This window comes from Thamnophis elegans, chromosome 13 (genome assembly GCF_009769535.1).
Source record: "Thamnophis elegans isolate rThaEle1 chromosome 13, rThaEle1.pri, whole genome shotgun sequence".
Classification (NCBI taxonomy): domain Eukaryota; kingdom Metazoa; phylum Chordata; class Lepidosauria; order Squamata; family Colubridae; genus Thamnophis; species Thamnophis elegans.
In genome coordinates, this window is record NC_045553.1 from 17768656 (window position 1) to 17782886 (window position 14231).

The following is a 14231-nucleotide window of genomic DNA, read 5'->3' on the forward strand; positions in this document are numbered from 1 at the left end:
TTACAAACCATGATTAACTGGAACAATCGGAACTGCAGTGCCTGAGATCAGAAATCGGGGAGCCTTTTCAGCATTGGATTGTGTGAGAAGTAGAAATGGGGGCGAACCCTCTAGCTCCATGATGGCAAACCTATGGCACATGTGCCAGAGGCAGCATGCAGAACTCTTTGTGGGCGGGCACGCCATTGCCAGCTGCTCTTTTAGTTTCCAGCATGCCCATGTGCTCTGACCAGCTGGTGTTGATGGGCGCCGGACCACCAGAAACCCGAAGATCAGCTGGCCAGTGCACATTTGTGCTGTAAACCCGAAGACCAGCTGGCTGACGCACACATCCATGCACCGGCCACCTAGTCTTTGAGTTTACGGCACTCTGGCATGCGCACACATTCCAGTTTGGGCACTCGGTGTCAAAAAGATTCTCCCTCATTGCTCTAGCTTGTTATTTGTTCCTGTTTTTGCAAGCACCCCTAGTCAGGAATACCAGCAATACAGGAAGTCCTTCTTTAACAGCCAAAATTGAGAGGGCAAGTTGATTATTTAGTAACACGGCCATTAAGCAAGACCTGACTTGAGCACAATTTTATTGCCAGCTGCTCCATTGCCTCCACATGGCCAACTGTGCAGATCTTGTGAGTGTGAGATATGGCAACAGTTGTAAATGTGAAGATTGGTCATAAAGTTACTTTTTCAGCAATATCGTAACTTTGAAAAATCACTAAACAGGGCCGTCGTTAAGCAAGGAGTATCTGCATAATACTTGAGAGACTGGCTTGTCCCTAACTGACTCTGCCCACCCAGTACACTAAATGGATGCCCTCCATTAAACGTTGGCATCTTGTGGGACTTGAGCAGGGTGCCTTCTCTGTTGGGGCCCCTCTCTGGAGCATGATTCCCCCAAAGATCGTGACTTTCTCTCCTGGGGTTCCGTAAAGCTTCAGTCTTCAGCACTGTGAATGTGATGATTACAATATAATTAAAATACTCAATTACCCTCTAGGGAATCTTGAAACAAGGTCTCCAGCCAAGCCCGACAACCACAATCTTTGGAACAAGTCATTTATCTTCCCTAGTGAGGGACCCACGACTGGGAGTCCAGCATAAACTGATGGCTTGGCTAGTTTTGAGCCTGATCTTCTGCCATTACTTGCTCAGCTAAATCATAATGACCTACAGGGGTTAGTGGTGCCTCTCTTGGAGATGTCTTTAAAATTCAGATAGGAGCATAATATTCAAGTGGTGAATGACAACAGTTGTGTTTCCCCCTTTAGAGACATTCCATCAGTGGACCAATCTCTTCTCCTAAGCCGCTTGCAACTTTATCAGACAAAAGGTCCAGCTATGCGGAAATTCCAGTTCAAGGTATGAAGCGTCTTTTGCTATGAACATCACCAGGCACATTTTTAGAATCCTCCAGACGTTTCCATAATTCAGAAACATGCACTGATGGGGGCTGAGCTGGGAGGACCTTTGCAGAAGGAAGATTTACCCCAAGGTGGAGTCACTGACAGCCTGCAATATCTTTTAAGAGCTGGCTGGGCTAAATTGTGGCTTGTTGTCTGTCTTCTGGACCCTTCCAGTAAAAGAGAATGGTTTGTCTTTGGAAGCGTCTTCTGGTGATGGCTGAGCCCAAAGGCGAGACACTTCACTGCTCCAGTAGGCAAAAGGTTCCCTCAGCCAATTCCCCCGTGATTGTTTTAAAAACACATCAATTCCTGGAGTGATGCTAAAGTTGCCTGTTTAGAAAAACTTTGCGTGGCTTTATGCATTCTATCACTTCTGTTGGAAAGGAATCACATCAGGACAGATCAGTGGTTTTCGCTACCGGTTTGTTGGGCGTGGCTAGGTGGGGGAGGGGTATCATGTGACTGAGTGGGCATGGCTAACTTTATGAAACTTACGCAACTCAGTCACATAACACCCCTCACAAGCCACGCCCACAGAAAAAGGTAGGAATTTTTTTTGAACTTCTACCTATCTACCTGCATGCCGCTCCACCCTCCCTTCGCCAGTCGCACGTGTCGCCTTGTTTCCCTTCCTTCAGCAGCCCCGGCCCTAGCCCTGCTTCCTCCCCCACCACCGCCTCTTTGGTTGGGGTACTTACCTTCCTCCCACGGCATCTGGCCTGGACTCCAAAAGGCAAGCTGACCTCCAGTAGTTTTTGGCAGCCGCCAGCCAGCCGTTGCAGCCACAAAGCGGCTCTCAAAGAGGCGGCAACTGGGAGGCTTCTTTGCCAGCTGCTTCCAGCAGTGGCAGCTGGCCGGGGGGCCACTGAAAGCTACCGGAGGTAGTTAAGCAGCCCAAACACAGGTGGTGTGATGAGGGAGGAAGCAGGGGGAAAGAGGGCGATGTGTGCGACTGGCGAAGGGAGAGCAGGCAGTGGCTCGGCAAAGCCAGAGCCAGGGAATGGCGCATTACCTGGGGTCTCAAGGAATGACGCATCCCTGGGGCACCGGCACCTAACCCAAGGCGAAGGGTGAGCGGGCAACATGCTTACTAGTGAGCTGAGCAGAGCGGGCGAAGCGCGGAGTGACTAGCGAAGTGCGGAGGCGACTGGTGAAATGTGTGGCTGAGCCGCATGGCGAAGCGAAGGCAACTGCCAAGCGTGCCTCCTCCAATAACCAAGAAAGAAAACTCCCAACTCCATTTTTGTAGAGATAAAGATACTTTTACTGGTTATGAAAAGAAAGCAGCAAAAGGAAAGGAAGATCTGAGCCAAAATGGCGCGAACGTGTACATATCAAATGTTTGCCCATCACCCTCCCCCCAATTACCCCAACCCGATGAGCAACTCCCTAAGGTGTCATGTTGGGTGCATCTTCAAAAAGCCTCATCCAGTTGGTATGCAGAGATGGTTGACCTTGACCAAGTCCAACCACCAGCCATCAGCATGTGCAGAAGATGGTGAGAACTAAACTCCCTCCTGATAACTCCTCCAGCACCAGAAAATCCCATCCTAAATACCTCAAGCCCCCTCCCTCCCCATTTCTATGGCAACTGATAGTAAGCAAGCAAAATAGAGGCTGACAGCAACATATAATGGGATCAGCGGGGCAAGCAAGAGTTGGACAGGCAGGGTGAGTGAGTGTCAAGCGGGCGGGCAGGGTGGGCGAGTGAGCAACCGGTGACCAAGCGACCGGTTTGGAGGCGTGACCAGCCAGCAGTCGCTACCAGTTCAGTGACCTGCACCAAATTTCCGCTACCGGTTTGCGCGAACCAGTGCGAATTGGCTGAATGCCACCTCTGGGACAGATCCCTTCTGCCCTATGCTGAGGCTTTCCTCTTAGGAAAGTCCTATTGATGAAGATATTCTACTTTGAAAGTGGTTGGGATGAGATCCCAAAAGCTGTGTTTTACCAGTGGAGCATTTTAGAAACCATTTTCTCTACACATATGAACGAGCTGCTTTTAGAAGGTTATTCAGAAGGGGCCTGACTTGTGTGTTTAATGAGGGGAAAATCCAAATTCAAATGTTCCTCTATATAGAGATTTCTTCATACCACACCTGCACAGATCTTGTATACAATCTACTTTCCTTATTCACTTTTGCTTCTACTGGGACAGTATTTCTTGAACAAAAAATGAGACAATAGTGAACTATAATATTTATTTCTCCATTTCCAAATATTTTTCTGGTGCTTGGTAGGTTTACTTATCAACTTTTCCTTTCAAAGGCCCCTTCCGGTAAGAATGAATGGTTTTCACATCTGGGTGTAGCTCTTTGATTTATGGCTGGGGCTTTTAAAATAGACTTTCACAAGAATAGTTTTCTTGTGAACAAGAAATAGGCTTCCTTTTGAACTTGGACAAATAACAGCAAAGCATCAACAATAGAAATTCCTCCACCACTTAAAATAATACTTTGTTTTAGTCCTTTTTAGTCGTTTTTTGAATGCCATTGGCATTATTTAATATAAACGGGAAAGTAAATTGGAATCCAAATATATTATACTCTATACAGAAATGGGAAAGGGCCTGCCACATGCTTGCATCGCTCTGCCCCAAATCAGAAAATACTACATACCTGGGTTTTATGCAGTATCATTTGGTTTATTTTACCTAATCACTTTTATCCCATTCTTTTAATTGAAAAATAATTTTCAGTGTGATTTGGATCAAATGCATCCCAAAATTAAAATTAAACAAATACAGTGCAATGAAAACAGGATGATAAGCTAGAGAAAAGAAGCTACAGTGTGCATGCTAACAATTTGAGACATAATAAGGTTCTCAGTAGAAGAAAAGTATATCCAGCCCGTGGAAGAATGCATCTGAGAGAAAAGAAAAGCCAATTTTTGCTTGCAGAGTAATTTCCCAGCCAAGTTGCAGCATCAGAAAAAGTCTGTCTTTCAGCCCAAGTGACCACTTCTTCATAGCTGAAGGCAGCATTAGATGAAAGTTTTGTTTAAGTCTCAAGTTTGGGACCCACCACATATGGAGCAGTAAGCCAGCTTGCACATATGTGAACATATGCTCATACACACAAGTACTCGGTCTTTATTGTACTGGGTCATCCACTCTGCCATCTCTCCCTGTAGGCAGGATCAGGTCAGGTCTTGTGCTGAGGTTGAGGTGACGTTTCCTCATTCCCTTTCTGTGCAGATCATTTGTTGAGAACTTCTACCAGCAGACCAGCTTCTCTGCCAAGAGTTCCTGCTATGGAAAGTGCTAAATCGCTCTCTGGTAATAATGGGGTAATGATGGGTACTAGGGAAGCAAGCCATTCTTTGTATACTGTGCTGTGAACACCCTTAGAAAATGTCCATTTGTAAGAGTGTTCAAATAGGACTTCTGGATATGTTGGTATGAAGGGCCACTTCATTATAATATTGGTGGTTTGTGAAATAACACATAGAAATGGGTGAATCTCAACCTTAGCTTTTATCTAATCCCAGTGAGCACAGTTAACGGGTGATATGTAAAGAAAATGGTTATTGCTGTGTGATATTCCTCTGTTTGTAATCGGACAGAAGAATAGATATTTAAAGCAGACACAGGAGATTTGTTCCTCGCCAAACACATTTTGAGATGTGTGTGTGGAATAGAACTTCTACAACTTAAGATCTAGATCAGTAGAGTAAGTGCAATTTCTTTCTAAATAACATCTTAAGCCCTTAGAGTTTGTCCTTTGAAGTTCAGGAACAAGCCTAGATCTTACTTCTTTGACCAAACTCAGGGGTGGCAACACCTACTGGGTGGGGTTGTAAACGGTACTAAAATGCTCAGATTGCCAATGTAAGATCCAGTATGAAATTGAACACCAGGCTTTCCAATTTTCCATCCAAGTGTCTCGCCGAAGCAGTGAAGAAATCAAACGGGAGATGACCACTCCCGATGGAACATCTCCAGCCTCCCTCGTAGCAATTGGGACCGCTTCGCCACAACTGTCACTCTCATCTTCACCAACAGCATCGGTCACTCCTACAACACGGAGTCGAATAAGGTACAGCTCATTGGTCTTTTCCATTCAGGCCCTGACCAGCAGAGCTAGTGAAGTTCATCACTGGGACCCCCAGTTGGGCTTCCTAACCCTGAGGGTTGACTGGCACTTGCTGCGCCACTTGGGAGCATGTCTGCTGGCCATTGTCAGAACATTCACTGGCCTTTGCATGCTTTTGAAGCATCCCCTTGGCTTGATGTAGGGCACTCTCCCCTCTTGCTTTTGGCTAGTTGCTGTTAATCCCTAGCATGGCGCAAGAATGCCCCTCTCTCTCATTCCTGCACCCATTGAAATCCAGTGCTGCATGGAGTGAATGAGCTGAGTAGTATTTAAAATACACCCTGTGAGCTCTTTTAATGGTGCATGAAGCATATTTGGATACGGCAACAAACAGCAGTCTGAGAAGACAGCAATAGTCCATTGAAGGGAACTTAAAACATGAGTTTCTGCTCAACTGCTTTGGTACTCTGAGAAAAAAGAAACTTTTCATACATAACTCTCTTGCTATCCTTTTTGGGAGGAATTGGGCACCTCGCGTAGTCCAGCCCCCCGTGCTTTGCAGGTGGAGTTAGAGCCATCTTCCAATGAAGTGCCCTTTAAAGAGAAGGTGGCGGTGGCAGCAGCAGCTTTTGAGGAAGACGTTCACTGTTAAAGCAACTCTCCACACTTGCGCTTACAGCCACCAGCCATCTCTTTTTTTATAATTTTTTTATTGTTTTTGTTAAAGAGAAACACAAAAGAAAAAATCATCTTACATTGCATCTTGTAGAAAGCCATTGGTTACAGGTATATTTCGTGCGTTTCTTCCACAATCATTACATATATTTCATTCAGTTTAGGTTGTACATTATATAATTTATATATTTTACTATCACTATATCACAATTTTCATTTAATTGGGGTTTTAAGGACACAACCAACCTACTGGCATTTTGTTTTTCCCAGTCACAATGAATCTGCCATAACTTTACATCTTTATACCATATTCTAAAAGAAAGTCGAATAAAAGGATATCTAACATTCCCTCTCCTTTCCCCCCCAAAAAAACTCACAGATTAACACTTCTGTTCATTTTGCTTTTACCAGTACAACACACCAGTATATATCATTAAATATTATCCATTAACATTTCTTTATTGTTATTGTAGTTAACTAAAAATTATTTACTATTTTTCTCACCTCTCCCCTTTGCAGGCCCAAGAGAGATTTACCTTTATAACCATCTCTAAAGAGAAATTTATTAAGTGTTAACAAAATAACCATTTAAAATCTAAGACAATCTCAAAGATGTTGACATTTTTAGTTGATAATCACCAAAAGCATACATTAACATTTCCTTCTTGTTATTATAGTTAAGAGGGAAAAAAAAACCAATTGTTTGCTATTTATATCACATCTCCTCTTCTTCTGATCCAAATTATTTATACCTTCATAACAAGATATAAACAAGAAATTTATAAAGTTTATAAGTCTTTTCACCAGATCTCAATTTACAATTTATGGTCCGGTTATTTATCCTAATTAAGATTATCATTTCATTATTAATACCATAGTAAATTATATGTTAACAAATAAGCATTCAATGATGATCTAAAACAGTCTACCAAGTACTAAAATCCCTACTTATTAATCATCAAAGGTTAGCTAATTTTTATCAACGAATGGCATTATCAACCAGTGTCTTTCCAGTAACAAAATGGTCCTTTCTCGCCAGCTGTTGTGTCAATTCTCTTTTTAGCACCTTTTCAGAGTTTAGAACTTCTCTTCGCACTTTGTGGCTTGAAGGATCTCTCATGTAGTTTCGTTGCCCTTGGGTTGTTATTAACGTAAGCTTAACTTTGGTTGTCAAACTAGATGGATTTTTCTTCTTAATTCCATCCTTTTCGATCTTTTTTTTCTCCTGCATCTTGGAATTTGGGAGAAAGTTCCAAATTGTCAAAGTCACTTTTCCAGCTTCCCTTCTTTTCACTTTCACTCACATTTACTCCATTAATGGGTTCATCTAAGGTCTTGTCTTTGTTTTCTGTATTTTCATTCTCTTCTTTAATCTCTGGAGCTCCAACACTCTCCTCTTTTGCTGTGGTACCCCATAGTCTGCCCCATTTCTTGTCAAATCTCTCAAATTCTTCTGAAATGTCCAGCCAGGGTGTTTTGGATTATTAAGTTTTCTTCAAATGAATATTGATCCATTTTTCAAAATGCAAAGGAATGTAAAGGAAAAGAAAAAAAAAGGAATCTGCCATTCTAGCCTATCACATTTTTTCAATCTTAAACACAAGTTCTTTTGTAGTTTTCAAGGCAGAAGGGTTCTTGTCACTTTCTTTCCTTTTCCTTCTCTTACCAAAATATTTTCCAAGAGCACCAGCAAAACATTGATCATGCCCTTGAGTCTTTATCAGGTTCTATAAACAAGTTCCAAACCCTTCCGTTGCAAAGTCAGTGAAGTCAAATAGAAAAGAACAAAGGATACATTGTTTCAAGGCAGGAGAAAACTTCAGGCTCAGGCTTTCAAATGGCAGATTCAATTATTTTTTCCCTATGCTTTTTCCTTAAGTATCTTTAGTGTGATTTTATAACAAATAGAATTTGTTAAAGTAAGAAATATTTTTGTTAGTTTGAACCAAGAGAAACAGTTAAGGTAATAGAAAAAAAAATAGAGGGAAAAAAGATCAGTCCATACACTTCAAGCGGAGAAACAGGAAACAATCACTTCAATCCACAAAACATCATTACAAGCAGGAACAAAAAACTTTCTAAAGCAGTCCAATAGGGATTGAATTCGCGGCTTTATTCTTGCTTAAAGGACTAATTATTTTTTTAAAAAAAAATAAAAAGGGTTTCTTAGGGCAATCTTGAGAAAGGAAAAAAAAACCTCACCAGATGGAATGCTTTCACTTCTCTTCCTTCGGGAGCCGTCTCTGACTATGTCAGCCTGGGGGCTGCCTGTTTGCCACCGGTTGGAAGCGCTACCCTTGGGTCGATCAGGGACTTTGCAGTGTCCCTGCGACCAGCAAGGTTTTGTCTTCCCACTCACCATCTCTTCGGGACGGTTTAGGTCCTGCTGGACCGTCCAAGGGCAAAAGTGTCATCGGTGGGCTCGGACAGTCGAGTCCGCACGATGTGCCGTTGTGACGTTGGCTCCTCCTCCCCATCAGCCATCTGTTGAGTTGAGGCTCTGTTGAGTTGCTTCTTCCATGTCGGGCAGGAAAGATCAGTGAAAATGAAACTGATGTATTGCTAATCATGTCAGTACACAGGAATATTCTCAATGAATGGGTCAGTTCCTGTTTGGATCCATGGAATTCAAGGGGGGATTGGACTTAATTTGCTTGTGGCTACGTAGGGATTCTAAGCTGATGCCTCTTTTACCTCTGCCCCCGGGTTCTGCCACTCCCCCGCCTATGTCTCTCTGGTTCCAGTTTGGTTTTCTGGGGCACCCAAAACTCTGTCAGCACTTCTTGTTTCCGAGGCCATATACCGTCCTGAATCTTCTGCTCTCCAGAGTAGATATATCCATCCTCCCCTGGTGCTTCTCCTACTGGTTGTCCTCCCAGCTTGCTTCTTTATCAGATTTGTGTGCCTCAGCATTCTCCACGGGTTCCCAGCAAAATTCCCTTTCTTTTTCAAGTTGAATGACATACATTGGGTGGGTCTAGAATATGAGGCTAGGGTGAGGTAGCTTGATTTGAATAAAAGAATGCTTCTTTTAATGTAGCTAAAACTGGCATCTGTTTTTGGTAGATGCTACCAAATGGTGGTTTGTCTGCTAAATTGTGGTTAGTCTGCTAAAATGCTTAAATGTTTGTTTGTTTTGCTTATAAGCTGCCCATTCCCCAAGGCTGTAGGTAGCTAACAATATCAAAATATAAAATATAACCCCATAAAATCATAACCTTCAACTTGTATTGATGTTACTTTGAATCAAACCAGCTTTCTCCAGCTTGTAGTAAAGCACCGCAGGTTGACAATTGCATTGTAAAGAATAGATATTTTATTTTGAGCTAACCAAATGTCAATTCTTAGTGCCATCAGATGAAAGGATAGGTTATTAAGCTATTTCTGTATGTTTATTTAATATGTTAGTATGGATGTTAAATAATTTATTAGATATGTAAGTATTAAAATAAGGTTATCCTAAGAAATGAAACAAGTATGGCTAAACAATATGCTAGTCAAGGTCTAGAATGCCAGCATAAAAAACAGTTAAACTGGTTTGGGCTTGGAATGCAGCTGACCTAACAGTCAGACTCATTTATAAGATTAATATTTGTTGTAAACCACTTCTCATTGTGTGCACACAGTTCATTTTATTTGTTTCCTGAAACATTATTTTCAAAACAAAGAACTTGACATAAAATGTGTTCCTCTCTGGAATTTAGAAACAAGCTGTACTGTTCTTTTGCAGTGTTACGAATGGTTTGATTTTTGTTTTCTTTTTAAAGAAAGATGTAGTTTAGACTTAAAATATTCCTAACATGTAGTTTATGTTCTTACATCCATAGATATCTAGTTAAAAGTCTATCAACCAGACCCATAGACGAGGAAGTTTGGCAGAGCAGTGGTAATTCTAAGGAATCCTTGCAGAGACATTGGAGATCTTTAGGATTACAGACTGACTAAAAATGGATGCAGAATGAGAATGAGAAATGGGTTTGAGCTGGACTGGGTAGGTAGGAGTGAGGAAACACCACACCCCATAAAACATAATTTCTTCAATCACATTTTAGCATGCTTGTGACTGTTAAATAGATAGTATCTGCTTCAAAGTGAGGAAAAAATGATCAGGCAAGAGAAGGATGTGTTTTGATACTGAGAGAATTGCAGAATTATGAAAGTTGAAAAAAACAGAAGAGTGGTGTTGCAGGTTTTTCCATTTGATGGGGAGAATATAATGCTTTTATTTATGTTGAAATTATTTTACCGCTATTTGAAGACTTACATTGTATTTTCCATGCATTTCCTTTCTGAAAAAGGCAAAAAACTAGTGGGCCCTAGAAGTCAGATTAGCCAGCAGATTTTGAAAGAGGATTTACAGAAATCATTATTTAGACCTCTGGTTTGTCAGGTGAGGTATTATGAAAACTTGCAAAACTTGGTTTTGAGGGATGTTCACAGTTCCTACATATGATCCTGATGGACCCCTATTGGAAGGATTGCATTCTTTGTGGATCAGCAGTTAGTTTGTGGTTACTCTTATACATAGAGAAAGGTAGTCCCTCCGACCATAGAAGGTGTGCATCAGATGGAAACTGCATTTCTGTAGCATTCAGAGGAAATGCACTGTGGTTCAGAGGTTCAGCACAGGTGGATTGCAGTTCAGCCACACTAAAACCTGGAATATTTGACTGGTTTGGGCTAAAAAAAAATCCTAGAGAGGCTTGACCAGCAAGCAGGGCAGTGCTGAAACAGGTTCTCTCCTCTGCATGGCCTCTGGGCCATGCTGTCTTTCAGTGTTCCCAGGATCTTCCTTTCCCTTCCTCCCACTGGGCACCATCACACATATGAATTGAAGCCCAGCACATCCAGTTGGCTGTATGGGAATGCATGGGTGATGCTGGTAGCCAAGTCAGGGAGACGAAGGAAAACAACATACCAGAATGAGTATGGGTGAGCTGCAGGCGTTCAAGGCGGAATGGGACAACCTACCACAGCCAACTCGCTGCAGCCAACTTGTCATGGTCAATTCACCATTGCTGCGGAATAATTTAACAATTCTATTTAATTATTTTAATCTTTGTCATTCAAATTTCTTTCTATCCTTCCGTTTGCATCCTTTCTTTAATAATTCAATTCCACCATTTCTTTGATATTAGTGTAACTCTTGTCCCGCAGGGAGTTGGTTGTGGTTAATTGTCTCACGGTCAGTTGGCCTTGGCACGTTGGCCGTGGCCAGTTGTCACAGACCCCATTCAAGGGTGTTGGGATTTTCCTTGCCCCCCCTTAGGCTCCCCAGTGCCACCTTTTCCTATCACCCCACAGCCCCTGCATGCCACCTTCCTCTTTGTCCTTCAGCCTGAAGGCTCCTGTTCTCCGTCCATGCCATGCCCAAGACCAATCACACAGATTTATTTGTGTCTAGACCACATATAAAGTTTTGCTCATCCCTGGTGAAATACAAAAAAATCCAATTTTGCAAAGGGGCTGCTGAAACAGGCTTCTTGTAGTTCTTGGCCACTTCAAAAATTGGGCGATAGAAAGCAGTTCCCTGAAGAACAACCTTTCTCCAACTGGAACTGCAGGAGGTGCAGCATCCTTGGCCGATCCCAGGAAGCATAAGCAGATCTTAATGTGGTTGGTTCTTGGTAGGAAATGTCAATGCTGAAGGCTGGATTAAGAATTGGAAAAGTACCTTGGAAGAAGGTAATAAAACAACTGCCACATTGTATGGTGTGGTATTGACCATTCCACACACTGCCACCAACGGATGGCAAATCTAAGCCTCTTCTTGAAATCGGACCATCTGACAGGACCTGAGATGTCTGCCTTTTGGTTAAGTCCCCCGCCCTCTGGAACAGCCCCCCCCCCTCCTGATACCCAGTTAGCCCCAATTCAGTTGACCTTAGGAAGGCCTGCCAAGCCTGGAGCCCCATCTGGAGGGGAGCCATAATGGCCTGTTGCAGGGCTTCTCAACCGTGGCTGCTTCAAGGTGTGTGGACTTCAACTCCTAGGGGAATTCTGGGAACTGAAGTCCACCCATCTTCAAGCGGCCAAGGAACACTAGCCTCTTGTGAGTTTTGTCTTGAGTTTTCATTGGCTTTTCATTCCATTGTTTATTTTGCTTTCTTGTCTTTTGGTTTATTGTAAACTACCTAGAACCACAATGTTCAAGTGGTGTGGCATATAAATGCCTTACATAAATTAAAATTAACTTTAAAAGAAAACAGCGTGAATCATGAAAACTGGATCGGAGGAGTTTACCTTTCCAAGTTTGAAATGAATGGATTTTGGCAATAAACAACGACCTGCTTCTCCTGTTCACTTCCAGGCAATTGGCACAAGAGAGGCCCTCCTGGATTTGGCCAGAGCACTGCCAGATGTCTGTTCATTTCTGGTTCTGAAAGCAGCTGTTATGCGTTCCTTTCTTGTTTCTTAAAGGAAAAGGCCTCAGTTATTTGAGAAAGAGAAGCCCTAGGAAAGGTGGGATTTCTGTCTCAAACGTTATCCCCTCCCCCACCTTGTCAGCACATGCAAGGAAGGCCTCCTGGGACTGGAAGCTCAGTGCACCTGGCTAAGGCTCTCGGGGGGGGGGTATTTGGGCTCCAGGGCAGCTGCCCTCCCAAAAGAATTAGGGCCCATCGGCCTGTGTCTGGTTCCTGCCTCGCCTCGGCTTCTTGGCCAGAGAATGGGGAGGTCCCTCTGTGTGCGAGAGGACCACTCTGTGTTTTAAGGAGGTGATTTCAGGAAGTGGGCTGTTCTTCTCCACCCATTTGCGTTGCCTTGGTGGAAGGTGTCTCTGGACTTAACGCCCCCAACTGGTGAAGGTGACATTCTCAAGTAGCCAGGAGTCACAGGGAGATGTTATCAGTTGATTCTCTAAATTTGAATTAAAGTTTAGAAACTCTTTATGTTTACATCTCATGTATGTGTATCAAATGCTTCCGACTGATTCCATGATTATAAAAAAAAACCCGCCCTTCTGCCCCCATTTCCCCAAATCTGCCTCGGTGTGCTGAGCAACCCACCCAGCTTGGCTGCCACCTCTTAGGCAAGGGTGCTCCTGGGTGGCGGAAGGGGCTCTGGGCCCAGGGCCTTCTACCAAGGCAGGGCACAGCACACGAGTGACACCTCTCAATGTTTGGGGGACTTTGATTGAGCAAAGCCTGTTCCTTCTTTTCCAGAGAGGAGAGGAAAGACCCTCTGTCTGCCCTGGCAAGGGAGTATGGGGGCTCCAAGAGAAACGCCCTGCTGAAGTGGTGCCAGAAGAAGACCGAGGGCTATGAGGTAAGCCTGGCTGGGCCTCTGCTTACCGATCAGTCTCCGGATATGCTTCAAGGTGCTAGTCGTAACTTATAAAGCCCTTCATGGTATTGGATCTGGGTACTTGAGAGACCGCCTGCTGCCAATTACCTCCCACAGACCCATTAGATCTCACAGGGTTGGCCTCCTCCGGGTGCCATCTACCAGCCAATGCCACCTGGATATTACCCGGGGGAGGGCCTTCTCTGTGGCAGCTCCGGCCCTCTGGAATGAACTCCCCACAGGGATTCGGACCCTCACCTCTCTCCAGGCCTTCCGAAAAGCCGTCAAAACCTGGCTTTGCCGGCAGGCCTGGGGGTGATGAGTTCCCTCCCCTCTCGACATGTATGGTAGTGCGACTGTTGTCTACTTTTATTATTTGTATTTTGTCTTTTTACGTTCCCCTTTTTCCCCCTTGAATTGTTCGCCGCCCTGAGTCCTCCCGGAGAAGGGCGGCATTCAAATAATAAAATACAAATACAAATACAAATACACAGGCTGAGGCGGCAAGGCTGGGGCACCTTCCGCCATCTCAAGCGTGAGGGAGCCGGTATGTTCTGTGCCTGCAGGAACAGCTCCTGTGCTGCGTCCCAGCCAAACAGTTATTAATAGCTACTCTGGTTACTTTGCACAAGGTAAATATCTTTTCTGACAGAGCAGCTGACACTCCTGCTCCCGGAGGTTGAAATGGCTGTTTTCCCCTCACGCTTCGGAAGAGAAAGAGCTCAGAATGGAACCTCTCGGAAAGGAAAAAAATCAAAAGGCAGTCGAGACTTGGAATAATCTCTACTGGTCTCTAAGACTGGAAGTTGATTTCCTGCTCAAAAGAACCACAGTC

At 43.7% G+C, this 14231-nt stretch overlaps 1 protein-coding gene across 2 annotated transcripts in view; it reads left to right on the plus strand.

Moving 5' to 3' along the window:
• SPECC1L (sperm antigen with calponin homology and coiled-coil domains 1 like) overlaps nt 1–14231 on the plus strand; it is a 71500-nt gene that overhangs the window by 47068 nt on the left and 10201 nt on the right. For both annotated transcript variants that reach the window (XM_032229124.1, XM_032229125.1), the window contains 4 exons: nt 1269–1359; nt 4600–4680; nt 5284–5440; nt 13276–13378. In XM_032229124.1, coding sequence (XP_032085015.1) covers nt 1269–1359; nt 4600–4680; nt 5284–5440; nt 13276–13378 — 432 coding nt within the window. The remainder of the gene's footprint in view (nt 1–1268; nt 1360–4599; nt 4681–5283; nt 5441–13275; nt 13379–14231) is intronic.